The following is a 22,931-nucleotide window of genomic DNA, read 5'->3' on the forward strand; positions in this document are numbered from 1 at the left end:
TAATGGTGCTGGCCTTGTGCTCTGCGGATTCTGGTATGACGCCCTTAGTTATGTCACAGATTTGCTGATAGTAATAGGTAAAAGGAACATTTTATTGGTCCAAGCTGCTATTATCCTTTTACATAGGTTTTATACTGTTTATGTAATATATTGTTGCTTAAAATCTGCATATTTTAAGGTTATTATTGTGCTCTTTTTGGCATCCTATGGAATAACATTTAAATAGATTTTTTTATATATATAGTATACATTTTGCCTCTAGTAAGATATATTGTGTACAAGAGATTAAGAGATATACATTATGTATATATGCTGTGCCTCTATGCTGATTTTATTGAGGTTATTTATGAAATGAATAAATGCATTTGATTAAATTTGCACTCCAGCGCAGAATCCTTTTTTCTTTACTGATAGTACCAAAGGTGCTTCATTGTCAAACCGCTTGAAACTGGGGTATGAAGTTCCCCCATGCCTACGTCCACCTCCAGTTTGCCTTACTCCATCAGGACACCCACATTTCTTAAGCAAAACCAAGGCAGAGAACTGATGGGGTTTTCAGCTGCAGCATTGAAGTCTCCAAAAACCCTTCTGATACACATTATTACAGATGATCGATGTTTGTGGATTTGGCAGATAATATTACTGCTAGTATTTTAGACCAGTCATTTGCAATGTCACTAGCTACTGATTGTTGCCCGCCGATGGCAGATGGGTTTACCATCGATGGCGGATAGTTTCCCACCATCGATGGTAGCTGTGAACCTGATGTTTTTTGTTTTTCTTAGTCCACACTTGCACAACAGAGCTATTAGGCAGTCAGCCAGTAGCCCTACGCACGGCCGGCAGCAACCATAGATGGTATGCCATTTCCTTGTTCCATAGCATCAAGGGTTCCGTCTGTATTTTCCATCGATGACAATACGTTGGAGGCACACTGATGGCCACCCCTAAGCTATTGTGCCCGTATGCAGTTTTTTTTTTGCAGTTCCCCATCTGTGTCTATCATCCCTGGCCCCCCTCCTATGTCTGTCTCTCATATATCCCTCCGCCCTCCCCATCTGTCTCTGTCACCCTCCATTTCTCTCTCATCTCTGTCCCCATGACCCCATCTGTCTCTCTTTCTCCTCTATCCCCCATCCCTCTGTTTCTCATCTCTATCCCCTCTCCTGTGTCTCTCATCTGTCTCCCATCCTCCATTTCTCTCTTTTAGATCTATACCCTTCTGTCTCTCCCTCATCCCTCCCGCCCCCTCCAGTATCTCTCATCTCCTTCCCCCTCACCTGTTTCTCACTCCTATATCTGTCCCCCAAGGTCACTCTCTTATCTCTCCGCCCCTCCCCAGTCTCTCTCTCTGATCTCCTCCCCTCACTCCATCTGTCTCTCTGATTTCTGTCCCCCTCCTCCATCTGTCTCTCTGATTTCTGTCTCCTCCGCAGTCTCTCTCTCTGATCTCCTCCCCCCACTCCATCTGTCTCTGATTTCTGTCCCCATGCTCCATCTGTCTCTCTGATTTCTGTCCCCCTGCTCTATCTGTCTCTGTGATTCCTGTCCCCCTGCTCCGTCTGTCTCTGTGATGCCTGTCCCCCTGCTCCATCTGTCTCTCTGATTCCTGTCCCCCTGCTCCATCTGTCTCTCTGATTTCTGTCCCCCTACTCCATCTGTCTCTCTGATTCCTGTCCCCCTGCTCCATCTGTCTCTCTGATTTCTGTCCCCCTACTCCATCTGTCTCTGTGATTCCTGTCCCCCTGCTCGGTCCCTGTGATTCCTGTCCTCCTGCTCCATCTGTCCCTGTGATTTCTGTCCCCCTGCTCGGTCCCTGTGATTCCTGTCCCCCTGCTCCATCTGTCTCTGTGATTTCTGTCCCCCTGCTCCATCTGTCTCTGTGATTTCTGTCCCCCTGCTCCATCTGTCTCTGTGATTTCTGTCCCCCTGCTCCATTTGTCTCTGTGATTCCTGTCCCCCTGCTCAGTCCCTGTGATTCCTGTCCCCATGCTCCATCTGTCCCTGTGATTTCTGTCCCCCTGCTCCATCTGTCTCTCTGATTTCTGTCCCCCTTCTCCATCTGTCTCTCTGATTCCTGTCCCCCTGCTCGGTCCCTGTGATTCCTGTCCCCCTGCTCGGTCCCTGTGATTCCTGTCCCCTGCTCGGTCCCTGTGATTCCTGTCCCCCTGCTCCATCTGTCTCTGTGATTCCTGTCCCCCTGCTCCATCTGTCTCTGTGATTCCTGTCCCCCTGCTCCATCTGTCTTTCTGATTTCTGTCCCCCTGCTCCATCTGTCTCTCTGATTCCTGTCCCCCTGCTCCATCTGTCTCTCTGATTCCTGTCCCCCTGCTCCATCTGTCTCTCTGATTCCTATCCCCCTGCTCCATCTGTCTCTGTAATTTCAGTCCCCCTGCTCCATCTGTCTCTCTGATTTCTGTCCCCCTTCTCCATCTGTCTCTGTGATTCCTGTCCCCCTGCTCCATCTGTCTCTCTGATTTCTGTCCCCCTTCTCCATCTGTCTCTCTGATTTCTGTCCCCCTGCTCCATCTGTCTCTGTGATTCCTGTCCCCCTGCTCCATCTGTCTCTCTGATTTCTGTCCATCTGTCTCCCTCTCAAATTTTGGGAATTAGTAGTAAATGAATATAATGAATAGCTGGAGTCAGGGGTTGGTGCAGGGGACTCGTATTCTCCTCACAGATCACCTGAAAAGGATTTTTTACTCCATAGCAGCCGACATTCTTTGATTAAGGTAACAAGAAATAAAATGCATTTTAGTCCGACGAGTCTTTAGTCTAATAATAAACTACAGCTCAGTTTACCAGTTGATGCATGGGAGCTGATAGTGTCAAACACACCCGGTTATAGGTTAGTGTGTAGGGCTCATATATACAGTATATATATATATATATATATATATATATATACAGATCCACAGACCGGCACTCAATAAATGATGCATACCATTTGAATTGCTCCGGTGCCTTCCTATAGGGTGCCAACACAGTGTCCCAGATACAGATCCAAAAAAAGCCGTCACTCGGAGACTTGAAATGCAGGTGAAAATTCAGTTTTAATGGTCGACGTTTCGGAGGACAAGCCCCCTTTCTCAAGACACTGACATACAAACATACAGTAAAAACAAAGACAAATAAATACCTTACAGACATCATAGACACACCTCCCCGTGAACAAGGACGCCGCGCGCACTTCCGGGTAAACGGACGGACACACACGTGGACAAGTCACGTGTATCTGCATACGTCACCAGAAGGCGCCCAGGCATCCCCAACAACAGCCTATGCCGCTATTGCGCTGCAACCATGGCAACCAGTAACCACAAGGATACCAGGGCATGCAGACAGCAACACCAGCCTATTAGGAAACATAGAAATATAAAAACATAGCGCGAACAACATGAACACCATATAAGTAATACTGTGCACTATAATGACAAATTATATTAACAAAAGAAAGAAAAATACTATTACAGCCATTCGGACAACTAAGCAATGGTATAATCCCTGCTAACATAACAGCCAATTTTTGTTACATTTGTTAAAGCTGTTAGTAAAATGTACATGATAAATAATGTAAAATTGCAGCAAATTCTCACCCCTTTTAAACAAGATATATCTTATATCCTATAACAAATATCGCCCCAGGATGGTCACAGGCAAGATCCATAGTAACTTACTATATCATTAAAGAAAACTACTCAGTACCAATGATTCATTTAGTCCCCTAGGGACAACCGTGTCAAGCAAAAAAATCAATTTGGATTCAAGTTGCAACAGACGCTTAGATCTGTTGCCTCCTCGTAATGACAACGGGACGTGGTCAATAATACGATATCGAATCGTGGCCACCCCATGCTTAGCCTGGGCAAAATGACGAGCCACAGGTTGCTCACTAGAGCCAATTGAAATAGCCGCCCTAATGGCGGATCGATGTTGAGCCATGCACTCCTTAAACTGCCTCTCTGTCTTGCCCACGTAATGTAACCCACATGGGCAAGACAGGAGGTACACGACAAATCTGGAACTGCAAGTTAACGTATGGTAAAGCTTAAATCTCTTGCCTGAATATGGGTGCAAAAAACTATTGCCCGCAACCATATACCTACAGGTTAGGCATCCCGTGCATTTATAGCAACCATGTTTTCGTTGCAAAAAATGTACCGGGGTATCTCTAGAGAAACCAGTAATGTCAGTAATTTCTCTAGAGATACCCCGGTACATTTTTTGCAACGAAAACATGGTTGCTATAAATGCACGGGATGCCTAACCTGTAGGTATATGGTTGCGAGCAATAGTTTTTTGCACCCATATTCAGGCAAGAGATTTAAGATTTACCATACGTTAACTTGCAGTTCCAGATTTGTCGTGTACCTCCTGTCTTGCCCATGTGGGTTACATTACGTGGGCAAGACAGAGAGGCAGTTTAAGGAGCGCATGGCTCAACATCGATCCGCCATTAGGGCGGCTATTTCAATTGGCTCTAGTGAGCAACCTGTGGCTCGTCATTTTGCCCAGGCTAAGCATGGGGTGGCCACGATTCGATATCGTATTATTGACCACGTCCCGTTGTCATTACGAGGAGGCAACAGATCTAAGCGTCTGTTGCAACTTGAATCCAAATGGATTTTTTTGCTTGACACGGTTGTCCCTAGGGGACTAAATGAATCATTGGTACTGAGTAGTTTTCTTTAATGATATAGTAAGTTACTATGGATCTTGCCTGTGACCATCCTGGGGCGATATTTGTTATAGGATATAAGATATATCTTGTTTAAAAGGGGTGAGAATTTGCTGCAATTTTACATTATTTATCATGTACATTTTACTAACAGCTTTAACAAATGTAACAAAAATTGGCTGTTATGTTAGCAGGGATTATACCATTGCTTAGTTGTCCGAATGGCTGTAATAGTATTTTTCTTTCTTTTGTTAATATAATTTGTCATTATAGTGCACAGTATTACTTATATGGTGTTCATGTTGTTCGCGCTATGTTTTTATATTTCTATGTTTCCTAATAGGCTGGTGTTGCTGTCTGCATGCCCTGGTATCCTTGTGGTTACTGGTTGCCATGGTTGCAGCGCAATAGCGGCATAGGCTGTTGTTGGGGATGCCTGGGCGCCTTCTGGTGACGTATGCAGATACACGTGACTTGTCCACGTGTGTGTCCGTCCGTTTACCCGGAAGTGCGCGCGGCGTCCTTGTTCACGGGGAGGTGTGTCTATGATGTCTGTAAGGTAATTTGTCTTTGTTTTTACTGTATGTTTGTATGTCAGTGTCTTGAGAAAGGGGGCTTGTCCTCCGAAACGTCGACCATTAAAACTGAATTTTCACCTGCATTTCAAGTCTCCGAGTGACGGCTTTTTTTGGATCTATATATATATATATATATATATATATATATATATAACTAAAACAGCCTATGGAATCCCACTGAAATTATCTATGAAATATGTAGGTTTTCCGCGGCCAGAGCCTGACCAAGGACTATGGTAGACGAAATCTGTATAGGATTGAGGATAGATAAGATTGATGGTTTCTGCAAGGTGTTTTAGTATATGACAGCCTGGTTGGCTGAGTGAATGGTTTGTGTCAGGTGGTCAGTTCATCCTATAGGCAGAGGGATAGGAGGAGTTAAATGGAGGATATATAAGGCAGGGTTAGAGGGCAGCTCAGCCTCTTTTGCAGTGGAATTTCGGAAAGGCTGAGTATCAATTGCATATTTATCCTATCTATTTATTACCAACTGTCTCTTTTACCATGTCCCGTCCTCGTCGCGATGCCCCCCCTCCCCGCAGGCTGGCTGAATTTGCGTGTCCTCTGCACTCTGTGCCAGCCCGCTTATCTCCCCCATCCTCCCCTTCCCAGTTATATATATCTTCCCCGAGCGGCTCTGCCCCGCTTGCCGTCGGCTCCCCAGTGGCTGCTGGGTACGCTCCCTCCTCTGCCTGCACCCTTTCCCGGGGCGCGTCAGTATCTGGCCCGGCTGCATCCCCACCACGCCCCGGCGCCAGCTCTTCTGGCAGCGTCACGGCCCCTGCTTCTCCGCCGCGCGTCGCGCCCGGACATCCCCTTCCACTCACCCTTACTCCGGTCGGCATCGCGTCTCCTTTGGCGTCGCTGGGGTCCCCTACCATACCGGCTTTGCCCGCGGCTCCTGCGGGGGCTCTCGGCGGCGTCGGGGACGTGCGCGCGGCATTTGCCGCGGGTCTGCCCCATGCAGTCAGCGGGGGTCACTTGACCTCAGCCCCGTCCTGGCCTTATGTTGGGTCCAGTGGGGGTGTATACACCGTGGCTGCGACCTCCGCCGCTTTGATTTCCAGTGGCCCAGCCGGCCTGGCCCATGCGGCGGGCCCGGCGGCCATCTTGCCTCAGGCGGCCATTTTAGGTGCGGGGTCTCCCTATTTCCCAGGCACCTTTTCACATTTTTCGGGGGGTTCAGTGCAGTGTTTAAGCTCCCCAACTTTGCCCGCGACTCCATTCGCTGGAGTATCATTTGGGCACATGGTGCCAGTTTCGATTCAACCCCCATGGTACACCCCGGCCGGCAGCCAGGCACCCTCCTTTAATGTGCCACCCCCCCTTTCTATGGCAGGCCCTTCTTGGGGTCAGACTTCTTGGAGCTCAGGCGGAGCTCCTCCGATCTTTACATCTTCTGTTGCTGTTCCTCCTGCCCCCTTTTATTCTCCCCATTTCGCGGCCCCTCCTTCGGCATATCCTCCTGCTTTTCAGCATGCGCAATTTCAGTACCCTTACATGCCAGCTTGGCATGTTTACCCACCTGCCTCGGCCGCGCCCCCGCCTTTGCCTTCAGTTTCATCTTTCAGCACGCACTCTGGCCAAACCACCTTTTCTTTGCCCCCGCCCAGTTTGTCGCCTCTTCCACGGGCTCCAGCCATTCCTCCTCCTAAGCCGGCCACCATGTCTCTCCCCACGTCGGAGGTTTCCAGGTCTGTTTCTGCGGTGGCTCACACGTCTTCCTTAGTTCCAGGCCTAGAAGTATCTGATGGTCCAGGTGGTGAGGTGTCCGCGGTTCTTTCGTTGCCTGCTTCGGGACAGGAAGATTCGGCACCGGTATCCGAAGCTGTGGCTTCGTCAAGGGAGAAGTCTGCTGAAGCGGGTCCGCTTCCATCTGGTTCCGGTGAGTATGAAACTCCTTTGTCTTCTTCTGGCTCTTCTTCTTCTTCATCTCACTCTTCTGGTTCCCCCGCTCGCCCCCGTAAAATTGCTAGACTGGTTGCGCGACGGCTGGCGAAAAAGTCAGGTAGCGAGACTAAGAAGTCTGATGAGTCAGGGGCAAAAGCGCAGGAGGCAGGGGCTGATACAGTGCATTGCGCGAATACTGCGGTGCTACGAGGCTTGCGGAAAAGTGTAAAAGGCAAAATTCGTAAAGGGAAATTTGTAGACCTTTTTGCGCTCACAGATGACATGAAGAAAGGCTTGGCGCAGGCTAAAAAATCGGGAGGCATAGGGGAAGATGCTTTTTGCAGCTTTAATACTTGGTTGAAAGGCATGCTCATATTTGCGACATGTTATTTGGAGACCAGGGCGCAGGAGCACGTTAACATTCTCAGGTATCTATTTTTAGTGCTCGACATGTTCGTCAGGTCTCGTAACTTGGCATGGCGTGAATATGATTCACAATTTAGAAAAAAGCATGACGGTTCTTCAGTTATTCCTTTCGGGGTTAAGGATGTTGAAGTTTGGTTGGAGGTCTCTCAACAGCGTCGGCCTCCCTTGGACGGTGCCCCTCCTTGGAAAAGCTATGCTGCCAACAGGCAGGGGTCGACGGGGGTGGGGAGAGGGAAATGCTTTGCCTATAACGACTCCAAATGTACTAGGGGGTCGGGGTGTCGCTTTCGCCACTCCTGTCGTCTCTGCGGAGGTGAGCATCCGGCCAAGGACTGTCGACGTGGGGCAGGAGGTATTTCCCAGGACCGTGCCGAGGGGCACAAGAGTGCTAGTTAAGGCTTGTTCTCCAGTCCATTTAGATTCTCTTATTAGATGGTTACATTTATACCCATGTAGAGAGGATGCACTTTTTCTTTACGAAGGTTTTTCAGTAGGTTTTCGTTTGCCCATAGACAGGCAGTTGATAGTTAGGGCGTCGCAGAATTTGCGCTCCGCCAGGGATTTTCCCCGGGGAATTGAGGGTTAAAGTTCTTGCGGAGGTTTTGCTGGGGAGGATGGAGGGTCCGTTTCCTTGTCCTCCCTTGCATAATCTCTGTATTTCTCCAGTGGGAGTAGTTCCTAAAAAAGTGCCGGGCAAGTTTCGTTTGATTCAACATCTCTCATATCCGCAGGGAGGTTCTGTTAATGATGCCATACCAGAGAATTGTCGTAGGGTCGTTTACCAATCATTTGACGATACCTTGAACTTAGTTCGTAGTTTTGGGCATGGCGCTTTGTTGGCAAAATTAGATATAGAATCAGCGTTTCGTTTATTACCAATGCATCCTGAGGCCATGAGATTTCTGGGTTTTAGGTTAGATTCGAGTTATTTTGTAGATAAGTGTTTACCTATGGGCTGCGCGGTTTCCTGTGCCTATTTTGAGAAATTCAGCTCCTTTCTTCAGTGGTGTCTACATGCCGGGACCGGACAAACGGGCATAGCACACTATGTAGATGATTTTCTCTTTATTGGTCCAGGAAGAAGTGACGTTTGTGCTGACCTCCTTTTTTCTGCGCAGTCCTTATTTAGAGTTTTAGGTGTTCCCGTTGCTAATGAGAAGACAGAGGGTCCGTCTGTTTGTTTATCTTATTTGGGAATTGAGATAGATACGTTGGAGGGCTGTTGTAGACTTCCCATGGATAAGGTTGAGAAGCTGCGTGGTCTTATTGAGGTCTGCTTAGCAGAGGATTCGGTTAGGTTACGTAGAGTTCAGTCTCTCCTCGGCTCCTTAAATTTTGCTTGCCGTATTATTCCAGTGGATAGGGTTTTTTGTAGAATATTGGAGAGGGCAACAGCTGGCGTGGTTCGGCCGCATCACTACATTCGCCTGTCCGTGGAGATAAAGGAGGATCTTCGTATGTGGAATAGGTTTTTGATACACTTTAATGGCGAACGCATTTGGCCTTCGCCTCCGTTAGCGAACAGTTCGTTGCAACTTTTTACGGATGCGGCCGGATCGTCCGGTTTTGGGGCCTTTTTCAATGGGGAATGGTGCGCGGCTCCGTGGCCGATAGCTTGGTCGCGAGGAGGGTTTGACGGACAACTTGTTGCTGCTGGAACTTTTTCCAATTGTCGTATCAGTTGAACTTTGGTCCGTGCGACTGAGCAACTGTCATGTAGTATTTTGGTGCGACAATTTGGGTGTGGTTCATGCCATCAACAACCAGCGTTCGTCTTCACATTTTGTTTTGCGTTTGCTCCGGCATTTAGTTTTGTGCTGCTTGGAGTTTAATATTAGATTCAGGGCAAAGCATCTGCCAGGGGTGTGTAATGACATTGCAGACGCGCTGTCCCGTTTTCAATTTGATCGCTTCCGGGCGCTTGTGCCGTCGGCTTCTAACGTTGGTTTGGTATGCCCCTCGTTTGTGTGGCAGATTATCAGGCCGGCTTAGAAGGTTTGGCATTAAAGTCGCTTGCTCCATCGACTTTCCGGGCTTACTCAGCCGCTTGGCGGGATTGGTACACGCATTGTGCTCTCCCAGACGTGGAGGGTAAGTCTCCGGAACAGTTGATTTCATCTTTTGTTTGGTTTAGATATCAGCAGGGCAGCTCTAGAGTGTTTATAGGTTCCGCGCTTGCTGGTATCTCCTTTTTCTGCAAATTAAAAGGTTTACATGATCCCACCAAGGCTTTCGTGGTAGTAAAGGCTTTGAGGGGTTGGGCTAAGGGGTCGCCAGCACGTTCAGACTCTCGCCGGCCAATTGATTTGCAGCTTTTGTCTGGCTTGTTGTCTTCAATGGGAAAGATAGCGGTTGATTCTTATGAAACTTTTCTTTTTAGGCTTGCTTTTGCGGTAGCATTTTTTGGGGCGTTTCGTGTTAGCGAGGTAGTGTCTAGCAATAAAACTTCCACAGTTTCTGGTCTTTTGTTAAAAGACATTGTTTTTCGTGACTCAGCGATACTTTGCAAGCTGCGTTTCTCCAAAACAGATCAAACAGGCAGGGGGAAATGGGTTACTCTTCATAAGAATAGGGATTTAGACATCTGTCCAGTTCAGTTAGCTGCAAGGTTTATGGAGTTACGTCCTAGTGGGGGTGCGCAGTGGCTAATTCATGCGGATGGCACTCCTCTGACCAAGTTTCAATTTGCAGCGGTTTTTAAGAAAGGTTTGTTAGAGTTGGGTTTGAATCCTTCAGAGTATGGCACGCATTCTTTTCGTATTGGCGCTGCTACTTGTGCGGCCCTCTCAGGGGCATCTGTGCAGGACATTCAGAAGGTGGGGCGCTGGAAGTCAGCTGCATATAAAAAGTACGTGCGTTGCGATAAGGTATAGGGGCGCACCCTGCGTTAACCCGAAAACGTTGCTTACCCGCCAATTGGTCAACGGTTAGCGTTGAGCAATTGGGGGTGTGAAGGGATTTTTAATTTTTCCTCCCGTTAGCCATGATTTGACCCATTTGGTTCACGGGCAGGTTTTTTGGTTTTTCTTCTTCACTCTGGTTCCTGTTTTTCCCCATTTCTGCATCCCTGCTAGTCAATTGCTATGTGTTACTAAAGTTGTGTCCGTTGGAATTGGGTTTGGTGCGGTTCTCACGGTTAGGTTTTCTCTTTTTCCACAGCATTGGCGGAAGAAGAGGGGCAGGTGTGGCTTTTTGGTCACTCATATATTTTTTGGGCGGAAAAATATGTGTTGTCCCAAAAACAGGTTTTGTGGCCTCGCAGGTTTAGAGTGCGTTGGATTGGTGTAAGGGGCTTGCGTGTGGAATCTGTTTTGGCACTGATAGTTTCATCGGTGGCTAAGTGGGGAGTTCCAAAAATATTGGTTTTACATGTTGGTGGCAATGATGTGGGCCAGTTGAAAGGTGTGGAGTTGATTGTCAGGATTCGTGAAGTGATGGACGAGATACGTTTGCGGTGGCCCACTATTCGGATTGTATGGTCTGAAATGATGCCTCGTTTGACATGGAGGGGAGTGCGCAAGTATGGTGCTTTGGAGAGAGCGCGTAAGAAAGCCAATGTTGCGATTGCCAAGCATGTGGAAAAAATTGGAGGAATTTTGGTGAGTCATGGCTTTTTGGTTGGTGATATTGGGAAGTTCCTTCGTCATGATGGTGTGCATTTGAATGCTTTGGGGACCAGTTTGTTTGTGAAGGATTTATTCTCATTTTTGGTGTAGTTTTTGGGTGGCGGGCCAGTCTTTCCTTAGGGCCTGGCTTTGGCGGGAGTTCGCTGCAACTCAGTGGCTTTAGGTGGCGTAAGACAACTTTGTGGGGGCACTGTCCCTCATTGCCCCTGGCGAATTTGTCCTTCTCTTTGCGGAGGTACCCGGGTGCTGTTTTTGTGCGAAAGCACCTCGGATTGGCCCAGGAGGGAAGTGAGACTCTCGCATCGTTAGTACGTCTTGAAGGGGGGTCGTTTAGTCGTCCTCCGAGTATTGATCAAGGTGAAAGCTAGAACTGAGTTGCAGCGTCTCTTGGCCACCCTGGTTAGGTTGATTGAATTTAATTTATAAATAAAAAGCTGTGACCTTTTTTAGCCAAGCTCTGGTGTCCGTGTCTTTATTTATTTGTAACTTAAGTTAAGTAAGCTAATCAGGTGTTAAGGTATTGTGAAGCAGTAAACCAATACAGATCTTATGAAATTCTTAGCGAAATCTCAGAGAGAGCCACATTACACACATCGGGGGTGCCAGCTTCAGGTGCTGGGGAGTAGGGTACAAACCTCCATTCAGCTTTCAGTGCTCCGTCCTGAAGGTTTCAGTGCAGGTGAGCGGTGGGAGGGGCCTCACTCCACCTTATTTCTAACAGCCACTGAGAGCTCTGCTGGGGCGGGTCCTCTCCTCAGCTCTAGTGCGCAACTGCTAGACAGATACTGTATGTAAGCCGGCCTTACACCAGACCAACTTTCCTCCGCTCATCCAACTGACCAACCGTCCAACTTGTCTGTCCAACTAAAACGGTGACTCCATACATCTAACCAACTTTTCATCAGACCAGCCAACCTGCCAACTTTTTCAGCACACCAGCCAACTTCTCTCTGACTTGTGATGTCACAAAAATAGGCGCACAGGTTCTGCCTACTTCTGCATGATTTGAATAAATATTTGTTGTTGTTTTTTTTAAAGACTTTTTTTTTTTTGCATGTCTATTTATTATGTTAAATTGTTAAAATGTACCCCTTGGATTACTTCTGGACAGCGGGACCAAGTAAATCTATCTACTATATAAAAGCAAAAATTTGTCCTTCTCTCTTTCTATACAAATCCACAGTTTACAAGCCACGATTGTGAAATTTTACATACGAGCATATTAAAACACGGCGGAGGCAACTAAAAAAATTTGAAATCAAAATGAATTACTGTTAATTTTTAATTAATGAAAAACCACAATTTTTCACAGGTGAGGGACGAAATTACAAAAGGATTTAGCTTATCTACTATTTTTTCTTTTCTATCTTCTCTACTATATCAAAGCGAAAATTTGTCCTTCTGTACTTCTGTCTTTCTATACAAATCCACAGTTTACAAGCAAAGATCGTGCCATTTTACATACGAGCGTATTAAAACACGGCAGCGGCAACTAAAAAAATGTTACATCTAAATTATTTACTGTTCATTTTTAATTAATTTAAAACCACAAGTTCTGCTGGATGCTCATTGTGAGGCCTCACGGCATATGGGTAGGGCCTCAGAGCAAGCGTTTTGTGTTGTCATGTTTTGTCATGATCTTAATGTTTATTATCGAAGAGAGCTTTAGCAGGCTTTCCCAGCATTCTCAGCTCTCTGACTATACCAAATTACGCAACAACATTGACTTCTTTCTTCAAACTGTGTCAAAATGATGACTTTGCAAGGACCCTGCTGTACTGTGAGCTGCCAAAATATTACACATGGAATGCTTCTCCCAAAGTTTTTATGCGCAGAAATCAGGGAGTCGCTGTAGATGGTCATCCTGGTATCAGAGCAACAGAAGCTCTTGGCCGTGTTTACACTGTACATCCGACAAATTTTGAATGCTTCTATCTCCGAAGTTTGCTTTACACCGTTGCAGGTCCTACTTCCTTCGAAGACCTTAGGACTGTTGATGGGGAAGTTTGTCACACTGTTTGTGAAGCCTGCCTAAGGAGAGGTTTGTTGGAGGTTGATGTATAAACAAACATTCTTAAAATCCCGGGCAACGCCGGGTACTCCAGCTAGTATGAAATAAATTAAGAATTAAAGTAGCGCATGCGCTGTGTGCAATAAGGACCCAAACCAGATGCAGATAGCATTGTGATAGCATAAGCTATCACGCTGCTTCCAGCTCTTATCAGACCCAGTCTCCCGGGAAGAGCAGAATGGTAAATTCAAGTGAAAATATTAATTCATGTCCAAGGGAGTGATTGCGGGGATGTGTGTGATCGAGGGGAAGTGATTAGGGGTGTATCTAGAATGGATGCAGGGTGTGCGGGGAACACGGGCCCCTGTGTCCAGGGGGGCCCCGCACCGCACACCCTGCACCCATAAGATTACTTACCTCTCCAGAGTCCCACGTCGGCGCGGGGGTCCGGCGCTGTAAAACGAATGGAAAATGGCTCCGGCGGCCATTTTCCCGTCGTTTGTGCATGCGCAGTACAGGGAAAATGGCCGCTGCGGCCATTTTCCCGGTGACCTGTGCATTCATTATAGACTCTGAGCACACTCTAGTGCTCAGAGTCTTTAACTCCGGCGCTGGCCACGCACAGCTCAGTGCACTGCCGGCCGCCGGGTGGAGAGGAGGGGGCCTGTGTCAGAGACTGGACACGGGCCCCCTCCTCTCTAGAAACGCCCCTGGAAGTGATTGTGTGTGGGCAGGGTGATAGTGAAAGGAAGTGCAGGCAGGGGAGACTGAAGGTGCTTCTGCGGGGCAGTGATCATGGAGGGGGGTTATGGGGGGGTTGTATTTGAGAGAGCATTACATGAGTTCATGTCTAGGAATGTTCCTGCTGACATGTCGCCCATGACGAACACTGAGGCACTGACTAGTGTCCAAACTGGGTACCAAAGTTATAAGAGCAGGAACCCTTATAACTATAGATGAGCGGTTCGGATTCTGTGGAATCCGAACCGCTCCGAACATTGGGGATCCGAGTCCACCCGAAGCCTGTTCGGGTGTTCACCGCCTGACTCGGTTCCCCGTTCGGGGCCGAACGGCGGCCGCCTGATGTCGGATTCTCACTAGAGAATCCGACATCAGGGTTCCTATTGTGTAGGGCAGAGCGCTGAGCGCTCTGCCCTACACAGACACAAACACACAGCCGCCAACGGCAGCTGTGTGTTTGTTACAGCAGCCAATGAGAGTCACACAGACTCTCATTGGCTGCTGCACGGAGGGAGCCAGCTGGAGCTCACACATGAGCTCCGTCTTATGGCTCCCTCCTCAGCGTGTGACAGCAGAGCGGACGGCGCGGGAGCGGGGATACAGGTAAGTTTTTATTTTTTTATTTGTGCAAGGGCCGGGGGCGCTACTGGGGGGGGTCTGCTACTGGGGGGTCTGCTACTGGGGGTGCGGGGGGGCCATACTACTGGGGGGGTCTGCACTACTGGGGGGGGTTTGCTACTGGGGGGGCTATACTACTGGGGGGGCCATACTACTGAGGGGCCTGCTACTGGGGGGGGCTATACTACTGGGGGGCCATACTACTGAAGGGCCTGCTACTGGGGGGGTATACTACTGGGGGGGTCTGGTACTGGGGGGGCCATACTACTGGGGGGCCTGCTACTGGGGGGGCCATACTACTGGGGGGGCATACTACTGGGGGGGCTTACTACTACTGGGGGGGCCTGCTACTGGGGCAGCCTACTACAGGGGGGGCCATACTACAGGGGGGCCATACTACAGGGGGGGCTTCTACTGGGGCAGCCTACTACTGGGGGGGGCCTGCTACTGGGGCAGCCTACTACAGGGGGGGCCATACTACTGGGGGGCATACTACTGGGTGGCATGCTAATGGGGGGCATACTACTGGGGGGGCCTGCTAATGGGGGGCATACTACTGGGGGGGCCTGCTAATGGGGGGCATACTACTGGGTGGCATGCTAATGGGGGGCATACTACTGGGGGGCCTGCTAATGGGGGGCATACTACTGGGGGGCATTCTACTGGGGGCACTGCATAGTGGACCCTACTACTAAGGGGACTGCATAGGGGGCACCACTGCTGGGGGCATTGTGTAAGGGACACCGCTACTGTGGGCATTGTGTAAAAGGGGCACTACTGTGGGCATTGTGTAAAAGGGTCACTACTGTGGGCATTGTGTAAAAGGGGCACTACTGTGTGTCGTAACATAAAGAGACACTACTTTATGGTGTAATGTGAATCAGGCCCTATGTGCGGTTTAATGCGAATAAGATTGTGCACTGTGACTCCTAGGGCCGTAGCCCACTTTGTAAACAAGTACTGTGACTCTGCTGGCCGTACCCCACTGGGTGGGTGCACTACTTTTCATTTCTGCCACTGCTGTGTGGCAATGTGTCATAGATGTGCTTTATACTGTGGTGTCTGTGTCATTGTGCCGCTGCTTTGTCGCTTAGTAACCAGTCAGCTCACTGCAACCTTTGGCCAATAATGTTGAAAACAATATTATAAGCTGTGATATGGTCTAAATTGACTGGAAATTAATGTTATTGAGGTTAATAATACTCTAGGAAGAAAAAAAGACCAATTTATGTGATTTTAGCTTTTTTTGTCAATTTTTGTAAAAAAATCCAAATCCAAATCCAAATCCAAAGCCAGTCACCGCAGTTTGGCAAATCCAAATCCAAAGCTGGACGATGAATTAGAACCAAATCCAAATCCGGCAAAAATGGTCCGGCGCACATCCCTACTTATAACAAAGAACTTATTAAGGAAATTACAAAGTCTCCTTCTCCACAACGTGTCAACAACCCAGTGGTAGCAAAACTAATTTCATACCAAACAGTTACATTTCACTTATACTGTAAACACAAATTGGGTAATAATAACAGTATTAGGTAATAAAATGGTAAAACTCATGTACTAAACAGTACAAAACTCAGAATAGGAGTGGCAGCTATAATAGGAGTGACAGCTATAAAAGGAGTGCCAGCTATAATGTCCTATTGCTCTTTGCTTTGTAACAACAGCCCCAACAAATACAGTTCCATCATGTATACATACTCTAGTCTACAAGGATATTAAACATTATATTGAGCAAGAGAGCAAAAGATGTAGTTGATATCTTGGCTGAACAATTCTATAGGTAAATGAAGCTATCAAGTCCAGGACATTATAATTTATAATGTTTCTATTTAAAATAAAGTTCAATCACTCCTATTCTGCAGATCCCGGGCTGGGAGGCCGGGGGTGGGGGTGTTGGTGCACCTGTTATAGCGGGACGGCAACCGTCGGGGGGGGGAGGCCTTTCCTTGATCGCGGGGGGGAGGGGGAGTGGGGGGGAATGGATTTTGCTTTCGATTTTCAACTCGAATTTGATCTTGTTTCAGTTTACGAAGGGATTTGCTGTTCGATTTTGCATGTTTATGTCCAAATCGAACAGCAGATCCCACTCCAAAATTAACTTCAAAGCCCCAAATGAACAGAACTACTTCATGCTTTAATTTTCAGCATGAGCAGTTCGTTTTCACACAGATAAAGTGTATCCGGAAAGTATTCACAACGCTTCACTTTTTCCACATTTTGTTATGTTACAGCCTTATTCCAAAATGGAATAAATAAATTTTTGTCCTCAAAATTCTACACACAATACCCCATAATGACAACGTGTAAAAAAAATTTTTGAGATGTTTGCAAATTTAATTAAAAAAAAAACACAAAGAAATCACATGTACATAAGTATTCACAGCCTTTGCCATGAAGCTCAAAATTGAGCTCAGGTGCATCCTGTTTCCACTGATCATCCTTGAGATGTTCCTACAGCTTAACTGGAGTCCACCTGTGGTAAATTCAGTTGATTGGACATGATTTTGAAAGGCCTACACCTGTCTATATAAGGTCCCACACTTGACAGTGCATGTCAGAGCACAAAAAAAGCATAAAGTCCAAGGAATTGTCTGTAGACCTCCGAGACAGGATTGTCTCGAGGCACATATCTGGGGAAGGGTACAGAAAAATATCTGTTGCTTTGAAGGTCCCAATGAGCACAGTGGCCTCCATCATCCATAAATGGAAGAAGTTCCGAACCACCAGGACTCTTCTTAGAGTTGGCCGGCCGTCTAAACTGAGCAATTGGGGGAGAAGGGCCCTAGTCAGGGAGGTGACCAAGAACCAGATGGTCACTCTGTCAGAGCTACAGCAATCTTCTGTGGAGAGAGAACCTTCCAGAAGGACAACCATCTCTGCAGCAATCCACCAATCAGGCCTGTATATTAGGGTGGCCAGACGGAAGCCACTGCTTAGTAAAAAGCACATGGCAGCCCACCTGGAGTTTGCCAAAATGCACCTGTAGGACTCTCTGGTCTGATGAGACAAAGATTGAACTCTTTGGCATGAATGCCAGGTGTTATGTTTGGAGCAAACCAGGCACCGCTCATCACCAGGCCAATACCATCCCTACAGTGAAGCATGGTGGTGGCAGCATTATCCTGTGGGGATGTTTTTCAGTGACAGGAACTGGGAGACTAGTCAGGATAGAGGGAAAGATGAATGCAGCAATATACAGAGACATCCTGGATGAAAACTTGCTCCAGAACGCTCTTCACCTCTGGGGCGACGGTTCAACTTTCAGCAGGACAATGACCCTAAGCACACAGCAAATATATCATAGGAGTGGCTTCAGGACAACTCCGTGAATGTCCTTGAGTGGCCCAGCCAGAGCCCAGACTTGAATCCGATTGAACATCTCTGGAGAGATCTGAAAATGGCTGTGCACCGACGCTTCCCATCCAACCTGATGGAGCTTGAGAGGTGCTGCAAAGAGGAATGGGCGAAACTGCCCAAAGATAGGTGTGCCAAGCTTGTGGCATCATATTCAAAAAGACTTGAGGCTGTAATTGCTGCCAACGGTGCATCAACAAAGTATTGAGCAAAGGTTGTGAATACTTAAGTACGTGATTTCTTAGGGGGTTTTTTATTGAATTTGCAAAAATCACAAAAAAAATTTTTACACGTTGTCATTATGGGGTATTGAGTGTAGAATTTTGAGGACAAAAATGAATTTATTCTATTTTGGAATAAGGCTGTAACATTATAAAATGTGGAAAAAGTGAAGTGTTGTGAATACTTTCCGGATGCACTGTACATGCATACATCAGTGAGATGCATGCATGTATCTTACTGTAACAAGCTTGGAAAGAGTTAATGTTTTAAAAAAAAAATGACGTAGGGTCCCCCCCCTAAATACACAACCAGCCCCGGACTATGCATAGCCAGTCCTGGTTGTGTGTGTACAGGGGAAAAATTGCATAGGGTTCCCCTGTACTTAGCACAACCAGCACTGGGGTCAGATTCGGTCCTGGTTCTGGAATTACAGGGGAAAAAAAGCGTAGGGTTCCCCTGTAATTCCAACAACCAGACTCTTTCAAGCGGGGGGGGGGGGGGTAATGTCACAGACAGGAAAACCCTATCACTGGGTTCCCCAGCCGAAACATTACTCCGGACCGCTAGTCAGCCCAGGCCGAGGATCCCTGGGGAGTTGGGGACCCCCCAATAAAGGGGTCCCCCTCGCAAGGGCACCCCAGGCCTAGGCTAATAGACCGGGGCTATCACCGCCACTCGTATGCGGTGGGTTGATAGTGTAAGTGTAGTGTAAAAAAAGATAAGTGTAAACATTGTCTTTATGAGTAGAACTGCAGGTACCAGCAAGTCTCCCAGCAAGTCTTCCCCACATGCTTGTACTTGGAGAACCACAAGTACCAGCATGCGGGGCATTAAGGGCCCGCTGGTACATGTAGTTCACCTATAAAGAAACATTTAAATAAACACAATACACACACCGTCACAGTATAGGTTTAATACATACATACACACTCACACATACTCACCTACATTACCTGGACCGGTCCGCTTCTCCCTGTAGGCATCCATGGTCTTCGTAAAATAAAAATATGAGTAAACCTGACTGACGCAACAGGTAACAACCACGATGGTTGTTACCTCCTGAATGAAGAGCTCAGACGCAGATTTCACAGCCCACGCTGGCAGGAACAGCACGACGGCTAATGAAATCTAACAGCCCGCATCCAGTTACTCATTAGCAAAGAGGAACAATTAGCAAGACTGATTGAACTTCTCAGCCAATAAATTATGTGTGATGTAGAAGGAATCGGCGCAATGAATGATAATTAATCGACTGAAGTATTTTATCTTTCTATAAGCAAAGTGATTTATAGCACTATTTATAGGGTTAATAAAAAGATAAAATACAATTCGCTCTATGTAAAAGAGCCCGTAATAAAATTCACAAATAGAGATTATTAGAAAATGTTTTCATATACAGCTGCGGTTTTTAGGGGGGATAGGGGCAATAAATGAGGATTGGTATAAGGGCCTGATTCAACAAGGATCGCAGTGCACTCGCGCAAACTAGCTATTGCGATCGGGACTGCAATCACAGAGACTACGCAAACCCATGGCAGAGTGATTGACAGGAAGCACCATTTGTGGGCGGTGATGGGGGTAGTCGGCCGAACGCAAGCGTGCCAGTGCGTTGGGATGGCGTTGCATGGGCGTGCATAAATTATCCACTGCGATACCATACACAGCCTGAGGCCTCATAGCGTGCGCTGAAGTTAGCAATTCCTGAGTGAGGTCTGACCTGCCTTAACTGTGCGTATGGGTCCGATGTTACTCGATGTTACCGATTATTTCCCTATGTTGCCAAAGTATACCGATGTAAGGGGAAGTGGGCGTCCTAATGTTAGGCTGCGATCACAATGCGAATGCAATTATTTGCATATCATCGCTAATATTAGCAACAGCGTTTCGTGCGTATTGACAGAATAGCGATCCTCGCTGAATCAACCCCTAAGTTAGCAGGAAGACCAATCCTGCAGAAAGTTATTTGCAGGAGCTGCATGCAGTTATGTACCATGTGTACTATCCAGCAAGGATCTGATACAGGTGACTGCCTCTGTTTTCTATTATGAGAACCTCTCAGGGGAATTAATGATTAACAGCGTCTGACACATAAAAGTTACTTAGTTCTCGTTTTACTTGCCAATAATTCATCTGGAAACCGCGTTAAACGTCAGCTTGCCTGTCACAATTAAAGGAATATGGCTGGAAATTATATATAAAAGCTTCAATGAAGTATTACAGTCATCAAAGCTTTATAGGCTGATGAATAAACAGTATAATAACTGCACATTCCTCTCCCACGCGTTTCACTACATCTGTCCAGCTCTCATGGTGAGAGCGATCCACCTGTGGTCCCCATGACAACTGCTTCACAAATCTGCATTATATGTAATACTCTATAGTCTGGCTGCTATAACCTGGCTACATAATATACATGGCTATTCTAGAATATGTATGAACACCAACATATATGGGGGTAAAGATTACACAGGGCAATACCATACATGACACGGATATTACTAGTCCCCATGATCATGTGATAGATTGTGGTGTTGTTCCTTATATTACAGCTGTAAATACCCAGTGGTGATGCTGTATTTCAACACAAGTTACAGGATAATATCACACCATGGAAAATGATGTCGATCTGATACATATAGGAATGAAAATAAATAAATATATAAGAATATATATGAATGAACAAATCAGCTGGTATATTACATTTAAATAAAAAAACACAGTTTATTTGGCCCGTGTCTTGCACAAACATTGCGTCTACAATTCAGCATTTTCCTACAGATGAATAAAAGGCAGTATGTACAATCGGGTGACGTTTATTCCTTTTCACCGCGGGTGGTGACAGGAACACGGCAATTTGTCCTAGAAACACAAATGTTATGTAAAGAGTAAAAAATAACTGATTAAAATGTTAATGACTTAGACTCCTATGTGGTGGCAGTTACTCCTTACCACGCAAGTAATATCAGGATATTTACTCTATATGGTAACGTATGTTCTGCAGAACAAGCAGCCTGTAACGAGGAGCACGACTGTCCAACGCAAGTAACTCAGATAGAATCAATGATTACCTAAAATCCGCACTGTCCCCTACTACAAACGTTACTGGCGGGCTGCTCGGCCCCTCCCACCAGGAACTGCTCCTCCCTTCCTCTCACAGCCTCGGCCAATAAACCTAGGAAGGCGGGGTTGTGAGCGAGGGGACCAATCACCTTTGTTGCAGTGGTTGTTCCTCTGGCTTGTCCCCACCCCTGCCCTTCTGCTGCCGTATTACGTGGTGAACGTATTACAGAATTGGTACAGGGCAGCCTTCATGGGTCCGGCTCGGTGTAGGCACACGTTAGTTAATATTTAAGGTAAGCATTTCCAGGGTGGCAGGGGATAGACTTTCTCAGAAATATGGCAGCGTACAGTGAGAAAGTGTAGCATGATTTCCTGAATAAACACAGCTGTTGCTGACAATCAGCATTAGGATGGGTGAACAATGAATCCTTTATTGTAACATATAAAAATATATATATTTTTTTTTTTTTAGGTATATAGCTTCACATTAAAGTGTACCTATGGCTTAGACGTGGTGGGAGCATCATCCTGGTAATGCAGAGGCCATGACCATTGGCTCAGCTGACAACGTAGCTGGGTGTGTGCGACAGGTGTAAGTTATGGAAGCAGCCTATGGTCGCTATAACAGTAACGGTCTCATTGATTGGCCTAACCAAGCAGCGTTACTATATTACAGGTGGATGGCGGGTGGGCAGGTGTTACAGGTGGGGTTCTGTGGTCAGTACGGAACAGCTACTTGGGGTGACCGATTACAGCTGATGGTTAAAAACCCATTGATTCTAGGCCACAACAACTTTGTGCAATATTTAGGGGAGCACGTGGGATTACAGCATTTCCATCTATATAAAACGGGATATTTCAATGAATAAATTAAAGAATAGTAGAATAATAGAAATCAGTGGGAGGCTAGCAGTGGAGGGCAGTATGGAGTAAGGCAGGATGTGGTCCGAGGAGGAGCCCCGTGGTGGTCAGTCTCTGGGTGGTGAGATAGTTCGTGGTCCAGGGTGACATTAGCACTTAAAAGATGCTTCCACTTTCCTGCCCTTGAGCGGCTGCGGAGGTCGGAAGTTGTTCACCATATGGATCCTCTCCTCTTCCTCCTCCCCGGAGAATAGAAGGGTCTTCCTGAACCGCTCCATCTGGGGAAACAGGGTCACAGGGAGTCATTAAGTGACAAAGAATGTATCCTCTAAATGGCTGCAACAAGTTGAGGGAGGCCTTAGCCAACTCATGAAACCCTACGTAGAGAACAGATGTACCTTGAAGACCAACGTGTCACTTTCAAACAATAGAAACCTTCAATGTAAATGTAAAAGTGAAACTTCTCTAACAATAGTCAAAGATGTCAGCGAAGATTTTGGACTTGAAACCTCTGATCATAAGAGGAAGTTTCTAGAAAACAAAAAATCCCGGACTTGCTGATTGTAAATCTAATGACGGAAAATCCAGGGAGCCACTCGGAGCCTCTGGCAGAATCTGACTTTTCTAGTGTTAGATTCCTACATGAGTTACTACTAGGGGAAATTCTATTCTAAGTCACTCAGATGTTATGTACGTACTTTACCACTTTATATTTTAGTGGTCATAATAGTAAGAATGGTCATGCCCTATGTAATAGAGGGTAGAGCAGAGGGAGTGGGTTAAGTCAGTTTAGTCCTATGTCCTATGTCAGTGGTTCTCAAACTCGGTCCTCAGGACCCCACACAGTTAACGTTTTGCAGGTC

General features: G+C 46.8%; 1 protein-coding gene across 2 annotated transcripts in view; it reads right to left on the minus strand.

The window, feature by feature from the left end:
* Positions 1-20,868: 20,868 nt before the first annotated feature.
* Positions 20,869-22,931, minus strand: part of CA7 (carbonic anhydrase 7) — a 48,918-nt gene continuing 46,855 nt past the window's right edge. For both annotated transcript variants that reach the window (XM_088448003.1, XM_088448002.1), the window contains exon 7: positions 20,869-22,346. In XM_088448003.1, the coding sequence (XP_088304129.1) occupies positions 22,218-22,346 (129 nt within the window). In that variant the 3' untranslated portion in view covers positions 20,869-22,217. The remainder of the gene's footprint in view (positions 22,347-22,931) is intronic.

This window comes from Taudactylus pleione, unplaced genomic scaffold (genome assembly GCF_031769625.1).
Source record: "Taudactylus pleione unplaced genomic scaffold, aTauple2 ptg000447l, whole genome shotgun sequence".
Taxonomy (NCBI): domain Eukaryota; kingdom Metazoa; phylum Chordata; class Amphibia; order Anura; family Myobatrachidae; genus Taudactylus; species Taudactylus pleione.